Source organism: Choloepus didactylus, chromosome 18 (genome assembly GCF_015220235.1).
Source record: "Choloepus didactylus isolate mChoDid1 chromosome 18, mChoDid1.pri, whole genome shotgun sequence".
NCBI lineage: Eukaryota > Metazoa > Chordata > Mammalia > Pilosa > Megalonychidae > Choloepus > Choloepus didactylus.
Genome location: NC_051324.1, coordinates 36,712,534 through 36,737,720, shown reverse-complemented (window position 1 = coordinate 36,737,720; position 25,187 = coordinate 36,712,534). Strand labels below are relative to the sequence as shown.

General features: G+C 36.6%; 1 protein-coding gene across 2 annotated transcripts in view; it reads right to left on the bottom strand.

Annotated features, from left to right (window-relative positions):
- Nucleotides 1-25,187, bottom strand: part of SKA2 (spindle and kinetochore associated complex subunit 2) — a 45,649-nt gene that overhangs the window by 5,608 nt on the left and 14,854 nt on the right. The window contains exons 1-3 of one of the 2 annotated variants that reach the window (XM_037810004.1): nucleotides 16,955-17,041; nucleotides 14,487-14,619; nucleotides 12,150-12,326 (exon numbers count right to left, since the gene is read on the bottom strand). In XM_037810004.1, the coding sequence (XP_037665932.1) occupies nucleotides 12,150-12,326; nucleotides 14,487-14,543 (234 nt within the window). In that variant the 5' untranslated portion in view covers nucleotides 14,544-14,619; nucleotides 16,955-17,041. Of the gene's footprint in view, nucleotides 1-12,149; nucleotides 12,327-14,486; nucleotides 14,620-16,954; nucleotides 17,042-25,187 lie in introns of those variants that run through there. The other variant, XM_037810003.1, reaches the window with a different exon arrangement.

Here is a 25,187-nt window from a genome sequence, read left to right as displayed (position 1 = left end):
AGGTTTCAACAACCAGGAATTTCTTTCAACATGGCCCAGAACAACTCCGCAAACAACATGATCGCTACACACCAAAGGCACAGTCGCACCAAATTCACAGCCGACCAGTTGAAAATCCTCATCGACACTTTCAACCAAAAACCTTACCCAGGTCATGCTACCAAACAAAAACTTCCTTTAGAAATTAATGCTGAAGAGTCGAGAATTCAGATTTGGTTTCAGAATCGAAGAGCTCGAAAGTCATTCCAGAGAAGAACAGAACCCGAGCAGGCCTTGGAATCAAGCCAGGCCCACAGGCAACACCTCCCTGCAGAGATTCAAGCTACTCTAGATAGAGGGTGCTGCACCTGCTATACATCTTCCCAATTACGCACTCTCATCAAGGCATTCAAGAACAACCCTGATGGAGGCGGGGCAAGATGGCGGACTGGTGAGCTGTTTGTTTTAGTTACTCCTCCAGGAAAGTAGGTAGAAAGCCAGGAACTGCGTGGACTGGACACCACATAGCAATCTCACTTTGGGCATACTTCATACAACACTCATGAAAACGTGGAACTCCTGAGATAAGCGAAATCTGTAAGTTTTTGTGGCCAGGGGACCCGCGCCCCTCCCTGCCAGGCTCAGTTCTGTGGGAGGAGGGGCTGTCAGCTCCGGGAAGGAGAAGGGAGAACTGCAGTGGCAGCCCTTATCAGAAACTCATTCTACTGATCCAAACTCCAACCATAGATAGACTGAGACCAGACACCAGAGAATCTGAGAGCAGCCAGCCCAGCAGAGAGGAGACAGGCATACAAAAAAACAACAAGAAAAACTCCAAAATAAAAGCGGAGGATTTTTGGAGTTCTGGTGAATATAGAAAGGGGAATGGCAGAGCTCAGGCCCTCAGGCTCATATGCAAATCCCAAAGAAAAGCTGAACTCTCTGCCCTGTGGACCTTTCCTTAATGGCCCTAATTGCTTTGTCTCTTAGCATTTCAATAGCCCATTAGATCTCTGAGGAGGGCCCTTTTTTTAAATCCTTTTTTCTTTTTCTAAAACAATTACTCTAAGAAGCCCAATACAGAAAGCTTCAAAGACTTGCAATTTAGGCAGCTCAAGACAAGAGCAGAACTAAGAGAGCTCTGAGACAAAAGGCAATAATCCAGTGGCTGAGAAAATTCACTAAACACCACAACTTCCCAAGAAAAGGGGGGTGTCCGCTCACAGCCATCATCCTGGTGGACAGGAAACACTCCTGCCCATCGTCAGCCCCATAGCCCAGAGCTGCCCCAGACAACCCAGTGTGACGGAAGCGCTTCAAATAACAGGCACACACCACAAAACTGGGAGTGGACATTAGCCTTCCCTGCAACCTCAGCTGATTGTCCCACAGTTGGGAAGGTGGAGCAGTGTGAATTAACAAAGCCCCATTCAGTCATCATTTCAGCAGACTGGGAGCCTCCCTACACAGCCCAGCAGCCCAGAAATGCCCTGGGGGGACGGCACTCACCTGTGACATAGCACAGTCATCCCTCAACAGAGGACCCGGGGTGCACAGCCTGGAAGAGGGGCCCACTTGCAAGTCTCAGGAGCCATACGCCAATACCAAGGACTTGTGGGTCAGTGGCAGAGACAAACTGTGGCAGGACTGAACGGAAGGATTAGACTATTGCAGCAGCTTTAAAACTCTAGGATCACCAGGGAGATTTGATTGTTAGAGCCACCCCCCCTCCCTGACTGCCCAGAAACACGCCCCATATACAGGGCAGAAACACCAACTACACACGAAAGCTTGGTACACCAATTGGACCCCACAAGACTCACTGCCCCACTCACCAAAAAGGCTAAGAAGGGGAGAACTGCCTTGTGGAGAACAGGTGGCTCGTGGACGCCACCTGCTGGTTAGTTAGAGAAAGTGTACTCCAAGAATCTGTAGATCTGATAAATTAGAGATAAGGACTTCAATAGGTCTACAAATCCTAAAAGAAACCCATCAAGTTCAGCAAATGCCAAGAGGCCAAAAACAACAGAAAATTATAAAGCATATGAAAAAAACAGACGATATGGATAACCCAAGCCCAAGCACCAAAATCAAAAGACCAGAAGAGACACAGCACCTAGAGCAGCTACTCAAAGAACTAAAGATGAACAATGAGACCATAGTACGGGATACAAAGGATATCAAGAAGACCCTAGAAGAGCATAAAGAAGACATTGCAAGACTAAATAAAAAAATGGATGATCTTATGGAAATTAAAGAAACTGTTGACCAAATTAAAAACATTCTGGACACTCATAGTACAAGACTAGAGGAAGTTGAACAACAATCCAGTGACCTGGAAGACGACAGAATGGAAAATGAAAGCATAAAAGAAAGAATGGGGAAAAAAATTGAAAAACTCGAAATGGACCTCAGGGATATGATAGATAATATGAAACGTCCGAATATAAGACTCATTGGTGTCCCAGAAGGGGAAGAAAAGGGTAAAGGTCTAGGAAGAGAATTAAAGAAATTGTTGGGGAAAACTTCCCAAATCTTCTAAACAACATAAATACACAAGTCATAAATGCTCAGCGAACTCCAAATAGAATAAATCCAAATAAACCCACTCCGAGACATATACTGATCACACTGTCAAACACAGAAGAGAAGGAGCAAGTTCTGAAAGCAGCAAGAGAAAAGCAATTCACCACATACAAAGGAAACAGCATAAGACTAAGTAGTGACTACTCAGCAGCCACCATGGACGCAAGAAGGCAGTGGCACGATATATTTAAAATTCTGAGTGAGAAAAATTTCCAGCCAAGACTACTTTATCCAGCAAAGCTCTCCTTCAAATTTGAGGGAGAGCTTAAATTTTTCACAGACAAACAAATGCTGAGAGAATTTGCTAACAAGAGACCTGCCCTACTGGAGATACTAAAGGGAGCCCTACAGACAGAGAAACAAAGAAAGGACAGAGAGACTTGGAGAAAGGTTCAGTACTAAAGAGATTCGGTCTGGGTACAATAAAGGATATTAATAGAGAGAGGGGAAAAATATATATGACAAACATAAACCAAAGGATAAGATGGCTGATTCACGAAATGCCTTCACGGTTATAACGTTGAATGTAAATGGATTAAACTCCCCAATTAAAAGATATAGATTCGCAGAATGGATCAAAAAAAATGAACCGTCAATATGTTGCATACAAGAGACTCATCTTAGACACAGGGACACAAAGAAACTGAAAGTGAAAGGATGGAAAAAAATATTTCATGCAAGCTACAGCCAAAAGAAAGCAGGTGTAGCAATATTAATCTCAGATAAAATAGATTTTAAATGCAGGGATGTTTTGAGAGACAAAGAAGGCCACTACATACTAACAAAAGGGGCAATTCAACAAGAAGAAATAACAATCGTAAATGTCTATGCACCCAATCAAGGTGCCACAAAATACATGAGAGAAACACTGGCAAAACTAAAGGAAGCAATTGATGTTTCCACAATAATTGTGGGAGACTTCAACACATCACTCTCTCCTATAGATAGATCAACCAGACAGAAGACCAATAAGGAAATTGAAAACCTAAACAATCCGATAAATGAATTAGATTTAACAGACATATACAGGACATTACACCCCAAATCACCAGGATACACATACTTTTCTAGTGCTCATGGAACTTTCTCCAGAATAGATCATATGCTGGGACATAAAACAAGCCTCAATAAATTTAAAAAGATTGAAATTATTCAAAGCACATTCTCTGACCACAATGGAATACAATTAGAAGTCAATAACCATCAGAGACTTAGAAAATTCACAAATACCTGGAGGTTAAACAACACACTCCTAAACAATCAGTGGGTTAAAGAAGAAATAGCAAGAGAAATTGCTAAATATATAGAGACGAATGAAAATGACAACACAACATACCAAACCCTATGGGATGCAGCAAAAGCAGTGCTAAGGGGGAAATTTATAGCACTAAACGCATATATTAAAAACAAACAAAGAGCCAAACTCAAAGAACTAATGGATCAACTGAAGAAGCTAGAAAATGAACAGCAAACCAATCCTAAACCAAGTACAAGAAAAGAAATAACAAGGATTAAAGCAGAAATAAATGACATAGAGAACAAAAAAACAATAGAGAGGATAAATATCACCAAAAGTTGGTTCTTTGAGAAGATCAACAAGATTGACAAGCCCGTAGCTAGACTGACAAAATCAAAAAGAGAGAAGACCCATAGAAACAAAATAATGAATGAAAAAGGTGACATAACTGCAGATCCTGAAGAAATTAAAAAAATTATAAGAGGATATTATGAACAACTGTATGGCAACAAACTGGATAATGTAGAAGAAATGGACAATTTCCTGGAAACATATGAACAACCTAGACTGACCAGAGAAGAAATAGAAGACCTCAGCCAACCCATCACAAGCAAAGAGATCCAATCAGTCATCAAAAATCTTCCCACAAATAAATGCCCAGGGCCAGATGGCTTCACAGGGGAATTCTACCAAACTTTCCAGAAAGAACTGACACCAATCTTACTCAAACTCTTTCAAAACACTGAAGAAAATGGAACACTACCTAACTCATTTTATGAAGCTAACATCAATCTAATACCAAAACCAGGCAAAGATGCTACAAAAAAGGAAAACTACTGGCCAATCTCCCTAATGAATATAGATGCAAAAATCCTCAACAAAATACTTGCAAATCGAATCCAAAGACACATTAAAAAAATCATACACCATGACCAAGTGGGGTTCATTCCAGGCATGCAAGGATGGTTCAACATAAGAAAATCAATCAATGTATTACAACACATTAACAAGTCAAAAGGGAAAAATCAATTGATCATCTCAGTAGATGCTGAAAAAACATTTGACAAAATCCAACATCCGTTTTTGATAAAAACACTTCAAAAGGTAGGAATTGAAGGAAACTTCCTCAACATGATAAAGAGCATATATGAAAAACCCACAGCCAGCATAGTACTCAATGGTGAGAGACTGAAAGCCTTCCCTCTAAGATCAGGAACAAGACAAGGATGCCCGCTGTCACCACTGTTATTCAACATTGTGCTGGAAGTGCTAGCCAGGGCAATCCAGCAAGACAAAGAAATAAAAGGCATCCAAATTGGAAAAGAAGAAGAAAAACTGTCATTGTTTGCAGATGATATGATCTTATATCTAGAAAACCCTGAGAAATCGATGATACAGCTACTAGAGCTAATAAACAAATTTAGCAAAGTAGCGGGATACAAGATTAATGCACATAAGTCAGTAATGTTTCTATATGCTAGAAATGAACAAACTGAAGAGACACTCAAGAAAAAGATACCATTTTCAATAGCAACTAAAAAAATCAAGTACCTAGGAATAAACTTAACCAAAGATGTAAAAGACCTATACAAAGAAAACTACATAACTCTACTAAAAGAAATAGAAGGGGACCTTAAAAGATGGAAAAATATTCCATGTTCATGGATAGGAAGACTAAATGTCATTAAGATGTCAATTCTACCCAAACTCATCTACAGATTCAATGCAATCCCAATCAAAATTCCAACAACCTACTTTGCAGACTTGGAAAAGCTAGTTATCAAATTTATTTGGAAAGGGAAGATGCCTCGAATTGCTAAAGACACTCTAAAAAAGAAAAACGAAGTGGGAGGACTTACACTCCCTGACTTTGAAGCTTATTATAAAGCCACAGTTGCCAAAACAGCATGGTACTGGCACAAAGATAGACATATAGATCAATGGAATCGAGTTGAGAATTCAGAGATAGACCCTCAGATCTATGGCCGACTGGTCTTTGATAAGGCCCCCAAAGTCACTGAACTGAGTCATAATGGTCTTTTCAACAAATGGGGCTGGGAGAGTTGGATATCCATATCCAAAAGAATGAAAGAGGACCCCTACCTCAACCCCTACACAAAAATTAACTCAAAATGGACCAAAGATCTCAATATAAAAGAAAGTACCATAAAACTCCTAGAAGATAATGTAGGAAAACATCTTCAAGACCTTGTATTAGGCGGCCACTTCCTAGACTTTACACCCAAAGCACAAGCAACAAAAGAGAAAACAGATAAATGGGAACTCCTCAAGCTTAGAAGTTTCTGCACCTCAAAGGAATTTCTCAAAAAGGTAAAGAGGCAGCCAACTCAATGGGAAAAAATTTTTGGAAACCATGTATCTGACAAAAGACTGATATTTTGCATATATAAAGAAATCCTACAACTCAATGACAATAGTACAGACAGCCCAATTATAAAATGGGCAAAAGATATGAAAAGACAGTTCTCTGAAGAGGAAATACAAATGGCCAAGAAACACATGAAAAAATGTTCAGCTTCACTAGCTATTAGAGAAATGCAAATTAAGACCACAATGAGATACCATCTAACACCGGTTAGAATGGCTGCCATTAAACAAACAGGAAACTACAAATGCTGGAGGGGATGTGGAGAAATTGGAACTCTTATTCATTGTTGGTGGGACTGTATAATGGTTCAGCCACTCTGGAAGTCAGTCTGGCACTTCCTTAGAAAACTAGATATAGAGTTACCATTCGATCCAGCGATTGCACTTCTCGGTATATACCCGGAAGATCGGAAAGCAGTGACACGAACAGATATCTGCACGCCAATGTTCATAGCAGCATTATTCACAATTGCCAAGAGATGGAAACAACCCAAATGTCCTTCAACAGATGAGTGGATAAATAAAATGTGGTATATACACACGATGGAATACTACGCGGCAGTAAGAAGGAACGATCTCGTGAAACATATGACAACATGGATGAACCTTGAAGACATAATGCTGAGCGAAATAAGCCAGGCACAAAAAGAGAAATATTATATGCTACCACTAATGTGAACTTTGAAAAATGTAAAACAAATGGTTTCTAATGTAGAATGTAGGGGAACTAGCAATAGAGAGCAATTAAGGAAGGGGGAACAATAATCCAAGAAGAACAGATAAGCTATTTAACGTTCTGGGGATGCCCAGGAATGACTATGGTCTGTTAATTTCTGATGGATATAGTAGGAACAAGTTCACAGAAATGTTGCTATATTAGGTAACTTTCTTGGGGTAAAGTAGGAACATGTTGGAAGTTAAGCAGTTATCTTAGGTTAGTTGTCTTTTTCTTACTCCCTTGTTATGGTCTCTTTGAAATGTTCTTTTATTGTATGTTTGTTTTCTTTTTAACTTTTTTTTTCATACAGTTGATTTAAAAAAGAAGGGAAAGTTAAAAAAAAAAAAAAGAAAAACAAGGAAATAAAGATGTAGTGCCCCCTTGAGGAGCCTGTGGAGAATGCAGGGGTATTCACCTACCCCACCTCGATGGTTGCTAACATGACCACAGACATAGGGGACTGGTGGTTTGATGGGTTGAGCCCTCTACCATAGGTTTTACCCTTGGGAAGACGTTTGCTGCAAAGGAGAGGCTAGGCCTCCCTATGGTTGTGCCTAAGAGCCTCCTCCTGAATGCCTCTTTGTTGCTCAGATGTGGCCCTCTCTCTCTGGCTAAGCCAACTTGAAAGGTGAAATCACTGCCCTCCCCCCTACGTGGGATCAGACACCCAGGGGAGTGAATCTCCCTGGCAACGTGGAATATGACTCCCAGGGAGAAATGTAGACCAGGCAACATGGGACGGAGAACATCTTCTTGACCAAAAGGGGGATGTGAAAGGAAATGAAATAAGCTTCAGTGCCAGAGAGATTCCAAAAAGAGCCGAGAGGTCACTCTGGTGGGCACTCTTACGCACACTTTAGACAACCCTTTTTAGGTTCTAAAGAATTGGGGTAGCTGGTGGTGGATACCTGAAACTATCAAACTACAACCCAGAACCCATGAATCTCGAAGACAGTTGTATAAAAATGTAGCTTATGAGGGGTGACAATGGGATTGGGAAAGCCATAAGGACCACACTCCACTTTGTCTAGTTTATGGATGGATGAGTAGAAAAATAGGGGAAGGAAACAAACAGACAAAGGTACCCAGTGTTCTTTTTTACTTCAATTGCTTTTTTTCACTCTAATTATTATTCTTGTTATTTTTGTGTGTGTGCTAATGAAGGTGTCAGGGATTGATTTAGGTGATGAATGTACAACTATGTAATGTTACTGTGAACAATCGAAAGTACGATTTGTTTTGTATGACTGCGTGGTATGTGAATATATCTCAATAAAATGAAGATAAAATAAAATAAAATAAAATAAAATAAAATAAAATAAAATAAAAAAAAGAACAACCCTTACCCTGGGATTGATTCCAGAGAACAGCTTGCTAAAGAAATTGGGGTTCCAGAGTTAAGAGTCCAAGTTTGGTTTCAAAACCGAAGATCCTAGATTATTTTTCCAGAGAAAAAGAGAACCTGATGAGATCTTAGAACAAATACAAGACAAGGGGCAAAATCCCTGAGATGAGAGGGTTCAAGGCATAGAAGCAACGCAAAATATCACCAACCTCACTAGCAACTGTTTTATTTCTCTGGAATCAGAATGAGGGGGCACAGAAACTAGTTCAGTGTATCTGATATCATCATCCTGAGCCCCAAATATTTCTCACTCTTGCTGGGGATGCACTCTTTCTCTGAGACTGCAAGTTGAGCATTCTGGAATTGTTAAGCAAGACTTCGGGGACAGAGATGGGTCCAAGAGGCACTCCACGGCACTACTGACCCAGCCTGGACCCAGAGTTCAGCAGAGCTGAGGACAATGAAAATAAAATGAATACATATCATTTCATAATCATCTCAGTAATAATTGATTCAGGCAAAAAACATCAATGTATGTAAAAATTTCAAAGTGAATGTTTTATGAAGAACAAGATACATACTGTCTCAAAGAATCTACACACATATTACTTATTAATTAAAAAAGGAAAACTGATAAATTTGCAATGGAAAAACCTGACAGATTCCACCTTAACCAAGTGCACAATATTCACTTTACCAACAGTAATACAGACTGACATGAGGTGCCGCCTGAAATGAAGCATCTAAGACACAATATCCCTTCTGTGGTTTTACTGCCAAAAGTGCTCATGCTTAATTTAATCATAAGGAAACAGCAGACAAGCAAAATTGAGTGACATTATGCAAAGTTACAGACCTGTACTCTTCAACAGTGGATTGAATAATTGCAATAAGGTTGGAGAGAAAGTATTCTAACTCAGGAAGTCTCCTGAAGAGTTATCTTCTATATGTAGCATGTGCTACCATTTATATGGGGAAGGGACACAAAAACAGAGACCTGTTTATGTCTAAAATTTCTCTTCAAAGATGCTCAAGAAACTGGTGATGTTAGTTATCTCTTGGGAAGAGAGGTGGAAAATTGAAATGGGAAATAGAACTTTTTTCACTTTGATATATGTATTTTTTTACTTGTGGTACCAAATAGTCAACTCAGAATTTCTCAGTTTAATCACTTCCAAGTATACCATTCATTCACTGGCATTGATTCTATTTGCAATATTGTGCTACCATCACTAACACTCATTACCTCAACTTTTTCATCACCTCAAAGAGAATCTCTGCACCCATTAAGCAATAACTCCTCCTCCCCACACCCTCCTCTTCCCCACCTCCTGCTGCCATGGTCACTGGTATCCTTTAATCTACAACTGTTGCTGTGAAGTTTGTTTATTACAGGTATTTCATATAAACTATATCATACAATCATACAATAATTGTCTGTGTCTGGAGTATTTCACTCAACATGACATGTTCAAGGTTCATCCATATTGCAGCATGTATCAGAACTCCATTACTTTTTACAGCTGAATAATATTCCACTGTATGTGTAGACCACATTTTGTTTACCCAATCGTCTGTTGATGGATGCTTGGATTGATTCCACCTTTTGGCTATTGTGAATAATGTTGCTACAAATATGGGTGTACAAATATCTGTTCAAGTCCTTGCTTTCAATTATTTTGCTTATATACCTACAAGTGGCATTGCCAAGTCATATGTAACTATGTTCAACTTTATGAAGTGCCACCAAACTGTTTTCCATTATGACAGCACCATTTTACATTCCCACCACCAGCATATCAGGATTTCTATTTCGCTGCATCCTTGCCAACATGTTATTTTCTGTTTTTGTTTTTAAAATAACAGCATCCTACTGTGTGTGCAGTGGAGTCTCAGTATGGGTTTGATTTTCGTTTTCTAATGGCTAATGTTGACATCTTTTCATGTGCTTATTGGCCATTTTTATATCTTTGGAGAAATGTCTTTTCAAGTTTTGGGTCCATTTTTTAATTAGGCTATTGAGCAGTAGTACTTCTTTGATAATGTCCTTGGATGGGCAAAAGTTTTTAATTTTTATGAAAGTTCACTTTATCTTTCTTTTCTTACTAATGCTGTTGGTGTCATATCTAAGAAATCACAGCCAAATACGAGGTCATGAAGGTTTACCCCTATGTTATCGTCTAAGGATTTTATGGTTTTAGCTCTTACGTTTATCTCCTTGATCCACTTTGAGTTAATTTTTGTATATGGTGTGAGGTAGGAATCAGATTTCATTCTTTCGCATTTGGATATCCAGTTTTCACAGGACCATTTGTTGAAGAGACTATTCTTTCCCCATTTACTGTCCTTGGGACCCTTGTCAAAAATCATTTGGCCATTGAACATGTAGGTTCATTTCTAGATTCTATTGCATTGTTCTATGTTTCTATACAATGCCAGTACACACTGTTTCAATAATTGAAGCATTGTACTAAGCTGAAATCAGGGAGTGTGAGTCCTCCAACTTTGTTCTTCCTTTTTCAAAATTGTTTTGGCTAATTGCAGTTATATGAATTTGCAATTGGTCAGCTTTTCCATTTCTGCTGGAATTTTGATGGGGATTACATTGAAGGTATAGATTATTTTGGGTGATATTTACAATATTAAATCTTCCAGTCCATAAACATGGAATGTCTTGCCACTTATTTAAGTTTTCTTTAATTTCTTTTCAACAGTGTGTTAGACTTTTTAGTGTATAAGTCTTCTGTATCCTCGGTTAAATTTATTCTTAAATAAATTTTGTGTTAGATGCTTTTAGACGCTATTAAAAAAAAAAAAAGGTTATCATGCATATATTTTGTATTTTATTTAACATGTAACACCACCCTACTCTTTTAAATCCCATCCCCCATTTTCTCCTCCCTACCTTTCTAATTGCTCTTCCCTCCTCTACTCCTCTTCTCTCTGAGACACAACAGATATTTCTAAGGTATCATTTTACAGCTTTAACCAAGTATATTCTCTTTTCCTCCATTTGAAATATAAAGAATTCTTGATCAAGGTAACCTGGGTAATCAGTCTTTTGAGATATACTCTTACTCTAGCTACAAGCCCATAATTCTAGTATCTTAAGTTGGAATTTAGTTTAGAATTGGCAAGTAAATAGCATGTATGTTGTCTCCTTCCTATGCTGACAGCAGATAGCACTTTTCTGCCATGCCCAGACACAGCTCCTTAATACAGCACTCTAAGCAGCCATTACTAGTTAATTGATTGAGTTGGCACCAGAGATAAAACGAGATAATTAAGTTATACTCTCTGATGCCATCTACATATAGCCTATCTTTTTCTTCTAAAGCCCCAACTTTTCCTTGATAGTAACTGAAAACCCTACCAAATTCTTCAGTTTTCTGTTCAAGGTCTTAGTGCCTTGCTTCTACTTCAACATACCTGAACAGTGTAGCATATCAGTGACAGACACAGTTATTAAAGGTACTCTACACTAAATAAGATGGGGATAATGGGGAAGTAGAGGGAGAAAATGGACTCTAACCAATTTGAAGGAAAGGAGAACAAGAAAAAAAAAAAAAAAAATCACTGCTATTGATCTTTCCAGATTTCTCAGTCTCACTAGTACCCATAGGAACATGGAGAGCTGGGAGATTTAAGTATTAGCAAGTTTTCCCTTCAGCCATGGTTACATAATCCAAAATAGCACACCTCTTCATTAACCATGTCAAGTCTACATGCTTACTTTAAAATAAAAGGAGATAAGAGTGTCAGCTATTACACTTTAAAGAATCGAGAATATCTCATTTCTATCAACAGTTCAGACTGCTGAATTTCAAAATGCTAGTTTCCGGGGGCTATCAGAATTAAAACAATGCAAATCCAACTTGTCAATTGAAAAGCATTACCTCCAGGTCTGCTTGCTTTTGTAGTTCTTGTATCATGGTCATAGTCTTATTCAAAGTAGCACAAATGCGGCTCTTAGTCTCTTTCTGCTCATCAGCAACTGGTTTAAAGCGTGCATGCAAAGTCTGATATCGAAACTTTATTGCTGACAACTCCTTTAGGAGAATAATTGGATTTTTCTACATTAGGAAAAAAGATACGTTAAATCATGGTAAGGAAAAATTAAGCTCCTTTTAAGAATTCAAATATACCAATATATTCTATTGACCATTTAATCGAATACTATTGAGTATTTAATTATGAGAAAGTCAGTCTGTGCAGCTGTGTGACAACAGGATGGGGGGTGGGGAAGAAAGAGAATTATAAGACCTAAATCCTATTCTCAAGGAATTTATAGCCTAGGTATAGAAGTAACTCACACATACACACACAAAAACAATGTTGAACAACAAATAATATCATTTTAGACATATAACATCTGATGCATAGTTCAAAATCATTACATAGTATTTCTAAAATACAATTCTAAATGCTGTGCAAAAGATGATAAAAGGCTTTCTGTTGATTTTCTCATAAAGAATAAAAAACAACTAAAAAAACAACTTGAAACCACTTATAAAATTGGTTTTTCAAATTCAATTTATAATATAGATAACTACTATTCCATAAAAGACATTTTCAACCAGGCCCTTTCTGCCTCTTGGCAATTCTTTTCATTCCCTGGTGGTTCCTTAGCAAACTCCCCAAAACTAGCTATTCCAAACTTTCTCTACTCCCTCCAATTTCCATCCACTCCTTCTTGACACATGACCTCACCAAATTCTTTAGTTAGAAGACAGAAAACTAACCAGGAGAAACTCCATCTTCCTGAATTTTCATCAAAAAATTAAAATATCTATGGATATTCTCATCCTTCCTCAGCCCCCAACACCACCAGTATTTTATGATTCTTCCCCATATACTCGAGAACCTTTAATTTCCTATGTTCCACAGTCTCTTCAACACCTCCCTTTGTACAGACATCAAATATTTAAAGATCTTCCCTATCCTGGGAGGAAAATTGGTATGAGGGAAGAAGACATCAAGTATGAGATGATAGTAAATCATGTAAGTATAAATGACCTTTAGGTAACTGGGATGGAGTTCAGAAGAATGATGCATTCCCCAAATACAAACTTATGTAGAAAAAAAAAGAAATGAGGCAAGAACTAACCCTTGATAATTTCCCAAAGGTGGGAAAAGAGTTTGTGAAACAAGCATAAGTAGTAAGCAGCCATAGAGCTAAAAGAGTTAGATTAGGGTAGTATAAACAATTACTCACTCTGTGTTTTTAAGACATTAACTGAAACTAATAAAATTGATATGGGAATGATTAATTCAGAGTAACATGATCTGTATTACATGGCCTGCTTATGACTACATTTTTAGCACCATAACCTACAGAGGAAAAAACTGCTGTGCAGATAGCCGAGAAAAATGCAGCGGCTTGTTTGAGTGACTGGCTTCTCGGAAGCTATTGTGTTCTTTTATTAATGTTTATAAACTGTGCTGCACTTTATTTAATTTTGTGCCTATAACACCTTAATTCATTTCAGAACTTTGTTTGCCATGGGTAAAGAAAGGTCATAAGAATACACAAGAAGTGAGCTCTGCTAATGATAATGCTGGTGATGAGGTAAAAGAAAAGCCAATTTGAGCAAAAACCAAAACTTAAGAGGCTGTTTAAAAGAAACAAAGGAAATGTGCTATCAGTTATGCTACTAAGCTTAAAAGAATCTACAGGGAAAATGTTCCTAAGATAAAACAAAATTATCTTTCTAGAATAAATAACGATGAACATGGTAATAGGAACTTGTAGTTTGTATCTCTACATCTACATAGAACCTAGTAAAAAATATTAACTTTTATGCAGAATCACTGACAGTCTCCAAATCACATTTGGTGCTAGAGTGAGGATAATGCAACTAAACAAAATTTCATATGTATATCAGTGTGAGTACACACACACACATATCACAGTGCTTGGCACACAGTAATGCTCAAGGAACGTTTACAACCACTACCACTACCCTAGAGAGGCATTAGAGATTCCAGCAGCTGATTGTTTTCTTTCCTGTTCCTTGATACACGTATAATCATTGGATCTAATGCTGAGCAAAACTACAAAGGTTAATATCATGCTTTTGTTCTCAAGTGTAAGACACAAAAGGGGAGAGAGAAGCGAGTTACTGGATGAATATTAAAGGTGTTAAAAAAGTTATAGAAGAGAATAAATTTTTATGGCAGTAAATATTATATTTCAATAAAAGTGTTTTTAAGAAGGAAGAAGAGAAAAATACCTGGAGGTGGAACAAAGACGAGAAATGGAAGTCAGAAGAAAAGTGGAAGCCCCACATGAAAAGGTCTTCCACAAAGATAGTCCTTTGGCTAGCCACTAGGTGATACCAGTGGACCAAAATTGGTTGGTTGCTCCTGAGTTAAAAAGAAAAGGGAGAAAGACAAGGAGCTAGAATAGTTCAACTACCCTCACGCAGAATTCTGGAATTCCATGAAATAAACAATAATAACTGAACATCTACAATATTTCCCAATTTTGTGCAAAATGTTACTTTGATTCACACTTCCACTCTATAAAAAAAAAAATTGTATGAAATTTTTTTAAACTATAAAATATGATACTACTAGTCTACTAGAAAGTGCCAAAGAAAAAAATTAAAGTCAAAAATTAATATTAAGACACAATGCGTGGCACCTTCCTTTTAAAACAAATGCTATTTTATTTCTCAGATGATGTTCACTCTTGAATGGTCCAGGGAAGGACCTCTCACCTTTACTATATGGAACATATGCCATCACAAGATTTCAGAGGCTTCTACTGTCTATCCTGCATGGACAGCTATGACCTCAGCCTTCAACAGCGTCTAGAGCAGTGGGACTCAACTGGGGGTGACTTTGCCCCCAGGGGACATTTGGTACTGTCGGAGACAATTTTGGTTGTCATAACTTGGGGTGGGGTGTTTTTCCACTGGCATCTAGTGCATGGAGCCCAGGGATGCTGCCCAACATTCTGCAACACACAGGACATCCCCCAACAACAAAGAAGCATTCAGCCCAAAATGTCAATAGTGCTGAGGATAAGAAATCCTTAGAGCAGAAAAGGATCTAGAAAAGAGAGGAACAAACAAATTTGTTAGCTTCCTAAAAACTGGGCATTAGCCTCTGTCTCTTTGGCTGCTGTCAGTACAAAGAGCCAGAACTCTGATGTTGAGCAGCCAGGATCACATCTTACAGTGAACAGCATGGACAAGGCCTGTGGGAAATTCTTGATGGGATAATCTTCAGCTGGTTGCGCTTCTAAGTTACTTTCACTTCATTCTGCCTTACAAACCACATTCCATCATAAATTCCCTCAATCTGAATTTAGATCTCAGAACCCTGCCCAGCCAAAATTAAAATTAAAATTAAAACAACAAAGATGTGCCTTCCTTGAAACACAGACTTCTAAAAGCATGGGCATGGACCCTTTGAAACAACACCCTGAGGAGGGAAGCTTTGATAGAAAACAACATTTTGTTTCCAGCCCCTTTCCCACACTATTTTTTCACACGTTGACCACTGCATCCTTAGCACTTTGTACCCACCATGACTGTTTTACATTTTGTTACAGAAAACTTGATTTTAGCATTATGACCATTCAAGAGATGATTAAATATACATTTCCTAAAATAATAATAATAATAATAATAATAAAAATAAAGAGACAATGCTTGGAAACAGTTTGCTTTTATCCCCATGGGCACGGTACTTGCAGTTATGGTTTTATGCCATATAAATGGTTAGTATTTCTACTCAAACTAAATTTAGAATAACTAAACATATAATTTTATGCAAAAATCATCGTTCGTATAATATAATTAAACTAATTAGTAATACATCATCATCTTCTACAGAGAATACCATGACTGTCAGGACTTCTCCCCCAAACTTATTTAAGAAGCACTACTCTAGAGGTATCTATTTCTCTCTCAGAATTTCAGAAGCTTCCACAGTGGTTTGTACATCTGGACTCAATGATTCTTATTTTAAGGGTTAAAAATATAGCCACAGCCCACCCATTGAGGGTGGGCCTTGATCAGTGGAGCTATATAAATGAGCTGACCGCAGAGGGAACTCAGTGCAGCTATGAGTGACATTTTGAGGAGGAGCTACAGCCAAGAGGGACACTTTGAAGAATGCACAGGAGCTGAGAGAGGACCTGCAGATGAGAGACAGTTTGAAGATGGCCATTGAAAGCAGACTCTTGCTCCCGAGAGGCTGAGAGAGGACAAATGCCCCAAGAGCAACTAAGAGTGACATTTTTGAGGAACTGCACCCTCGAGAGGAACATCCTGGGAGAAAGCCATTTTGAAACCAGAACTTTGGAGCAGACACCAGCCACTTGCCTTCCCAGCTAACAGAGGTTTTCCAGACACCATTGGGCATCCTCCAGTGAAGGTACTTGATTGCTGATGTGTTACCTTGGACATTTTATGGCCTTAAGACTGTACCTTTGTAACCAAATAAACCCCCTTTTATAAAAGCCAAAAAAAAAAAAAAAAAAAAAAAATATAGCCACAAATTTCCCTGACTATGGGTACAATCTCTCTAGTATGCTATGACCAAGCTTCCAACACAAGATTTTAAGATTCTTTGAACCTAGTACTTCATAATATATTATTTGTTATATGTCTAATACCATTAGAAATACTGACAGAAAATCTTACTATAAAATATTCAATTAAAAAGACATATTTATTTTGTAGATTACCTCGCCTATTGAATCAGGATGATTAGTCTTGATTTCATATTCCAGCCTGTATTGAATGTAATCCAGATCAGAGTCAGCTTTCTGGAACTAAAGATCAGCACAAATCATTAGTTTGTGAACCAAAAGAAATATTAATAAGCATGATACTTTGGCTATCCTTTCTTTTCCCTTTATATTTTTTAGTACTTTAATAATAAATATGTGATATATACTCATTTTGAAAATGTAAAAATAGCAAAGTATATCTAAAGGTTCCATCAGCCATAATTCCTATCCTCTATTAAAAGTTTTAAAACTGTTGATATTTTGAAATATTATATTCCAGTCATTTCCCTAGGCAGCTCTTAGATTCTGGGATAAAATTAACATACCAAGTAGCCATGCTCATATATTAATAAAAAAACTAACAGGGACTATAAGAATTCTCTAGGGTTGGTAACACTCTCATCAATCAGGGAATGTTTTATCTCCCTCCAGCAGGAAATGTGGTTTCAAGTCAAAACATTAACAAATTTATTTTCAGGAATACTCACATTGTTACCCTTATTTGCATCCCATTAACCAAAAGAACTACAGATATGTACCGTACAGACCAAAATTAGAGAGCTTAAAGAGTCAAAAATTTTACAAGAAAAGCTGTATGTGATACTGCAGTAGCAGTCTGAATAACTCCAATTTATTGAACCTGGGTCCTAGCAGAGCAGAGGACCTTGATCTGTAGTAAGCCTCTAAGGGAGAAAAAAGGGGAGAACGACCACAGGCCATCAGCGATAAAGGATAACTGAATTGGAGTGAAAAGTTACATGTAAAACATCAATAACTGGAATTCCATGCAGTTATTAAAAGTGAGGGTATAAAAATTATTAACAACCATGGGGGTAGGCTTTCACTTTTTTATTTCTGTAGTAAGTGCAATAAGCAGTTATTTTTGTAATCTTTTTGAAAGTCATTAATTTTTTAAATCATAAGATAGGGAAATATAATGTCTTCTTTTCAAAAGAGTGGATTCAACTACAGCTTCCTGTAATATCTATGAGCCTACAACATACGAATTATCAAATGATCCCAAAAAGTGGTTCCAGCTTTTAAACAGCAAATTTTAATAAGATACCAAAGAGTTCTCTTTCAGTCATTGGTTTGATGGATGTTTTATGAGCCAATTGTTAAATACAGCCACCATTAAAAATTAAATATATAAATTTACAATTAAATAAGTTATTAAAAACAAAGATAATACATTCTCCAAAATCAATTCCTAATTATTTCACAATATTTTACTATTTTCTATGCTCTTGAGGTTGTTTACATCTACTGTATCTGTATAGTAGAAATATTATATAATGATATGCTACTAGACATCTCTTCCCGATTCCACTTTCAATGACATGCTGGTAGTCTGAAATAGGCCATTTACACAAGGGAAATTGGCAATCACTTTTAAAATTCAGGGCTTCCCACCTGCCAGAATGTTAAACATTTATCAACATATCATGCTTTCAAAAGATTGTTTTAATGTCCATCCCCCCTTAAGGGACTCTCTTCCCACAATATTTCAGAGGATAAATAGAATTTTTAAAAGACTTCAAGAGGGAAAAACAGCTTTAAAGTGGGCAAATTATCCTCTGAGGAGAATGCATGGGACATTTTATGAGAATAGACACGGGAACTATTTGTTTATAAGTGAAGTCAGTGGGCTAGGGAATAAGCAGGTGACAAAAATAGAAAAAGGGTGCTGTTGCAATGTTGAGAAATAAACAATCTTAATATTCTCTGATCTCAACACTGTATTTTATAAATGAAACAATAGGCTAAGTGACTTGCCTCTAGTTCTATTTTCATTACTCCAAGTTTGTTACAGGTTAGACCAAAAGTATATATGACATTAAAGCCAATTAGTCACACTGATGGAGGGAAATAGTTCTTTACCTAAAATTAAATTTAAAAGTTAAAATAAAAAGTTTTAAATCTGATATCACTAAAGTATAAAGCTAGTCAGTTAAAAATTCACTCTGAATACAACCTGGTAGTATGGTACAGAAAAAAGAAAATAAAAGGAATTGTGATGCTTGAGTTCTAGCCCTGCTATCACAAACCAGCTGTGTAGCCTTAGGTAAGGCCCTCATCTCTCTGGGTCTCTCTTATTAAATGAGAAAATTGGAGTGGAGGGTCTCTTTCAACACTAAAATTAAACTATTCCATTGTATTACAAGTAAACCCAAATTCAATTGATCGAAATGTTAAAAGTTAGAAAAAAGATATTAAGTGAAATAAGTCAAACACAAAAGGACAAATATTCTATGATCTCGCTGATATGAACTACTTATAATACGTAAACTCATAGACAAACTATAAAATATATGTTACCAGGATATAGAATGAGGCTAAAGAATGGGGAGCAGTTGCTCAGTATGTACAGAATGTTTAACTAGGCTGAACTTAAACATTTGGAAATGGATAGAGGTGACAGTAGCATGTTATTGTGAGAATAATTACAGTACTGAATGGTGTTTGAATGTGGTGGAAAGGGGAAGTTTAGAGTCACGTATGTCACCTAAAGGGAAGGCAGAGGTTAAAATATGGGAATGTATAAAACAGTGAATCTTGTGGTGTACTATGACTGTGATCAAATGTACAAATATAAAAAAATATTTAAAAGTTCTTTCATGAACTGGAACAAACATATGATATTATTACAAGGAGTTAATAACAGAGGGGTATGTGGGAAAAAATGTACCTACTGCAAACTATGGACTAGAGTTAATAGTAATATTTAATATTCTTTCATATAACCCAGAAATTCCACTCCTAGATGTATATACCCAAGAGAAATGAAAACATATGTTCACACAAAAACTTGAACACAATTGTTCACAGCAGCATTATTCACAATAGCCAATACATGGAAACAACCCAAATATCCATCAACTGATGAATGAATGGATAAATTGAAAATTTTATATCCATACAATGGAATATTATTTGGCCATAAAAAGGAATGGAGCACTGTTACACGCTACAGCATGGGTGAACCTTGAAAACAATATGCAAGGTGAAACAAGCCAGTCGTAAAAGACCACATATTCTATGATTCCCTTTATATGAAATGTCCAGAACACATAAGTCTAGGGAGACAAAAAGTAGATGGTGGTTGTCTAAGGCTAGGGGGTTGGAAGTTAACATGAAGTTACTGCTCATGGGAATGGGATTTCACTTTGGGGTGATGAAAAAGTTCTAAAATGAATGTGATAATGATTGCATAACTCTGTGAATATACTAAAAACCACTGAATTGTAAACTTTAAGTGAATGACTTATATGGTACGCAAATTATATCTTAATATAAGCTATTTAAAAAAGAAAAAATGAACTTAAGAAAGACAATTGTTGCTTCTACTAAATTAAAATTCAACATTTGAGCCTTAAATTTTAATATTTATAGTGAAAACTAGCTTCTATTTGTTTTCTTCCTAAAAAAGAAGACTGTTGCTTCAATTTCAGCTACATAGTTTCTGCAGCCTGCCCATTGTTCTTCCCAAACACTAAAACCCTATAAGCAATATTGCACTACTCAGAGCTATTTACACAGCAGAGACAATATCGATAGGGTTCTAGGATCTGGTAATAAACAGGAAATTTTTTAGTTACATGGTAGGAAATTTACTGACCAATCATGATGGATTCTAAAACTCAATAGCATTTGATTAATGGAGCAAATTGATACTGATACACTTCATTCACAGTCCTCTTCAGGTATAAATTAGCATCCTGGAAATCTTGTAAAACAGAAGTTATTGTTTAATTAACCGTAGTCACCTATATTATTTTTAGGGGTATAAGGATATTTAAAATAAAACTGGTATTTTTGTAAAGCCCCAGCCAACCAAATATTCTTATATTAGAAACTGCAGTTTACTTCTAAACCAGAAATAAAAATAAAGAAGAAAAGTTTTAAACTGATTCTAAGGGTGATAAATAAAATAAGGATTTTAGCTGGGAAAAGTCAATGGAAATCAACATTAAAGCACCCCAAGGACAGCCAATTTACATTCTACTAATTGGACTCCTGTGAAGCAGGCTGGGACTATGAAGAAGATACCTTACAAATGAGAAAAGGAGTAGTTTAAGAAATAATTGTGAATTTTAGAGAGCATACTACATATTTTACAAGCATTTAATATTCTGTTATACAAGTTTTTAATATGACCTACTTAAAGCTTCAAGTAAATGGCACATTGTATTATATACTATTACTATCTGGCAGCAAGGAGAGAATATAGTTACAGTCCCCAGTTTAAAAACACTTGCTTTACAAAAAACCCCACAGATTGTCACTGACCCAGTAGTGCTCCCCTACAAAAGGACCAGTGAGTGCTCTTAAAGCTCCAAACACATTCTCATGTGAGAGACCTTGCCTCAACTGCATTACTCCACAGAGAACCGAAGGGAAGAATTAAACTGAGCTAGGAAAGAAGAATTGGTAGAAGTGTGCTCTGGATTAACTAGCAAGGCTTAGAAATGTATTTCCCATAGAAATGTGGCTTTAAAGGAAAATTAGATATCAATACTTCCAGAACTGCACTTCAGCTGTATTATTAACTAAAGAATCTACTTCAAGTACCCCTTTTCTTAGATTCCCTTGTCTCCAATGCAGATTTAGAAACACTTTTATCTACTCCTACCACTTTTTTCATAGCTCCAGTTAACCATTTCTTGCACTGTATCATAATTATTTGTTTGGTAGTGTCACCAATTGATTTCAAACGTCTTGCTGACAAGAACCCTAACTTTTCATTTTGTATCCCTACTTTTAATATATAGCCTAATGCTCAATGACAGAACGAAATATTCATTCATTTGAAAGAACGAACAGCCTGGGAATGCAACCACTCTTTAAAGCCTATTTTAAGGAGAAATATTTCAAGTTCCCAACAAGTTGAGGGCCACATGTCTACCCATCAAAATCGGGTTTTGCATATTCCTGCTGGAGAGTTTTGACTATTATCCACTGTCTCTTCCAGATTGAACAAATACATGACTATGTTTTTCTGAACCAGATAAGCAGTCACATGTACAAGCACCAGACAGACATGATACTTCAGGCAAATAGCCAACAACAAATCAGTATAGAAGTGGGCAGAAGCTATGGATTCAATTCCCAAATTGTAGGTTGTTACATGATTGTTAGGGTAGCACACACGAGTCCCTGCCTCTAAAAGACTGGTTTTATCAGTTGAAGTAGTCTTCTTAGCATTTTAAATGTTTTCAGGTGGAAAGTGTCACAAAGGGATTATGCTATGAAGGCATGGCCTGTGCCTATGGAATATGGAGAACTACGGACTATGGAGGCAGATTTTCAAACAAACCAAGTGAACCTGGTTTAGAAAAATAGCTGTTAAGTGTATCAACAAAAAAAGTCTAAAATAGTTTACAATATAGTTTTACCAGTCATGGGATTGTAGAAGACTTTTTTTTCTTTTTGCATATCCTTCTTCTAATTTAAGTACAATGAATATATTATCACATGTACAATTAACTATTTAAAGTAATTTTTTAAAAGTGTAAGTGCATTCTGTACTAAATCACTCTCCACCGCTTAAAGATCACTGGTATTTCCCAATGCCTGGAGAATTAATTCCAACTCCTAACATGGTTCTTCACAAGCTGACCTAACATCTCTCTCTCGCTGCACTGAACTTCACATTTTTACACCTCAGTCACTTTGACTTTCACTATCCCAAATATGCCAGGCTGTTTTTTAAAATCATTAATCTCTAATAATGCCTGGCAAATAGCACACTCTTAAATATTATATTATGTAATACATAAGAATAATATTGTGTAATATATAATATAATGTGTAATATGTACGTGGTGTCTATATACAAAATACATGTGATAAACCATCTTCAGTGCAGAGTTACAATATGCCATCAAATACACCAAAATGACTACATTCCTAACTTGCAGAACCCTACCAGAATAGTGCACATACTTGAAACAAAAACTTAGTATAATTTTAAGGGAGTACATCTTTGGCAGCAATTCTTGTCTATACAAATACTGAAAAGGATATAAAACTCATTAATCAGTTAATTGCAAATCATTTCAACCTCTGAAAGGCAGACAAATGTTCTTATTAATGTGGGGGTCCATGAGCTCATGAGGGCAGGGACCTGTGAATTCCCAGTAATATCTGGCAATTTTGTATATCTGTATACATTTTTCTGATGAGAAGGATCTCCTCTAAGGATCCATAGCCTAAAAAAAAGGATTAAAAAACCGTCACTTTGAGAGTCATACAGTTATGTCTTAGTGTTGGTCACAAGGTAACCAAGTAGACTGCCAAAAAAACTAAACCTTCCGTACTCCTAAAAGATGGGGGGTTGATGGGTATATAGGATACTATACATTCCAAGAAATAATGTTTTTCTGTCATTCAAAAAAAAGCATAAAAGACAAATATTCTATGATCTCAGTGACATAAAATAATTAGAATAAGCAAATTCACCAAGTTAGAAACTAGAATACAGATTACCAGGGGCTGGGGTGGGGGTAGGGAATGGAGAGTTAATGCTGAAATTATACAGTTTCTATTTGGGGTAACGGAAAAGTTTTGGTAATGGATGGTAGTGACGGTAGCACAACATTGAGAATGTAATTAACAGCACTGAATTATGTACTTGGAGAGGGATAAAGAGGTAATTTTAGGTTTTGTATATGCTACTACAACAAAAATTAAAAAGAAAAAAAAAAAAACCATATGACTGCACAACCGTGAACCCTAATGTAAACCATGCACAACAGTTTATAGTACAATTATAATAATATTCTTTCATCAATTGCAGCAAATGTACACTAATGCAAGGTGCCCATTAACAGAGGGGCACTTTATGGGAACTCTATATTTTCTACATGATTTTTCTATAAACCTACAACTTCTCTAATCAAAAAAAAAAAAAAAAAAAAAAAGTGTGAAATGTGTGGTTGTTCTTGAAAGCCAAGTGCTAAGAACATTGCTGGCACATAAAACATACCTTTAAAGCCTATGTGAGTTTATGGGGAAAATACTGGAGTTAGAACCTCAAATAATAAAATGAAGATTAAATGTCTACACAAGAAATATCTATGAATGGCTTTTAAAACTACTAAAGCCAGAAGTGCTGGGCCATCCTGGGTTTAGAATAGGAGTTAAATAAAATCCTAAAGAAAGCTGTTTTTCTCAAAATTTAGTTCTATCTCTGGAGCAGGAGGTAATCTACTATTTTTATTTTTTTTAATCTAGGTTTCTAAAGGGCCTCATAAAAAAATACATTAATGTAAAACTTTAACTTCTCCCTCCCCACGTACCTCACCCCCATTCACCCAACATAAACATATGTATTTGCCTGAATTGTCTGTGTGCTGCACTAAGAGACTACAAACTACGTAAGATAAAGGGATTATATATGTTTGTTCAGAGTCATAGCACCCTATACATTTTCTTCACATAGATTTTTTGTGACTAATGTGTCTCTCCTGCTGGTTTATATACTTAAATTTGCTTAGCAGTTTCTCATACACAATAGGTTAAAAGGCCATAGTAGATAATTATCTGATCATTAAACAGATAAAATATTATGATCTGATGTGCTCTGCTTAGAATAGAGTGAAAAGATATTCTGATGGTGCATTTAAAGTAGGGTTGTCAGATAAAATACAGGATACCCAGTTAAATTGGAATTTCATATAAACAACAACAAAAAATTTAGTATGTCCTACGAGGTATTTGGACATACTTATACTAAAAAATTACCCATTGTTTATCTGAAATTCCAATTTAACTGAGCATCCTGTATTTTTATTTACTAAGTCTGGCAACCCCAATTTGAAAAATCTCTAAATGGTATCAAACTCAGAATTAGACAGGAAAGTAGCACAGAATCATCTCTTTACATAGTTTATCTTTGGTTGCTCATTAATAAATCAGGACAAACGCAGTGTTTCCTACTACTTATGACATATTACCATATAACTAACTATACTGCTTAGAATGGGTTAACCAATATACAAGCAAATGAAAAGAATAAATTCTGAAATTCAAATAGCAACCCAGATTAAACCAACAACTTCAAAATTGTGGCATATGATGCCAAGAAACTAACAGTGGCTTGAAAACAATTATTTATTTTCATGGATCTGCCAGTTGACTATGTTCAGCTACTCCAGGATGGTCTGAGTTTGGTAGTTCAGCTTTT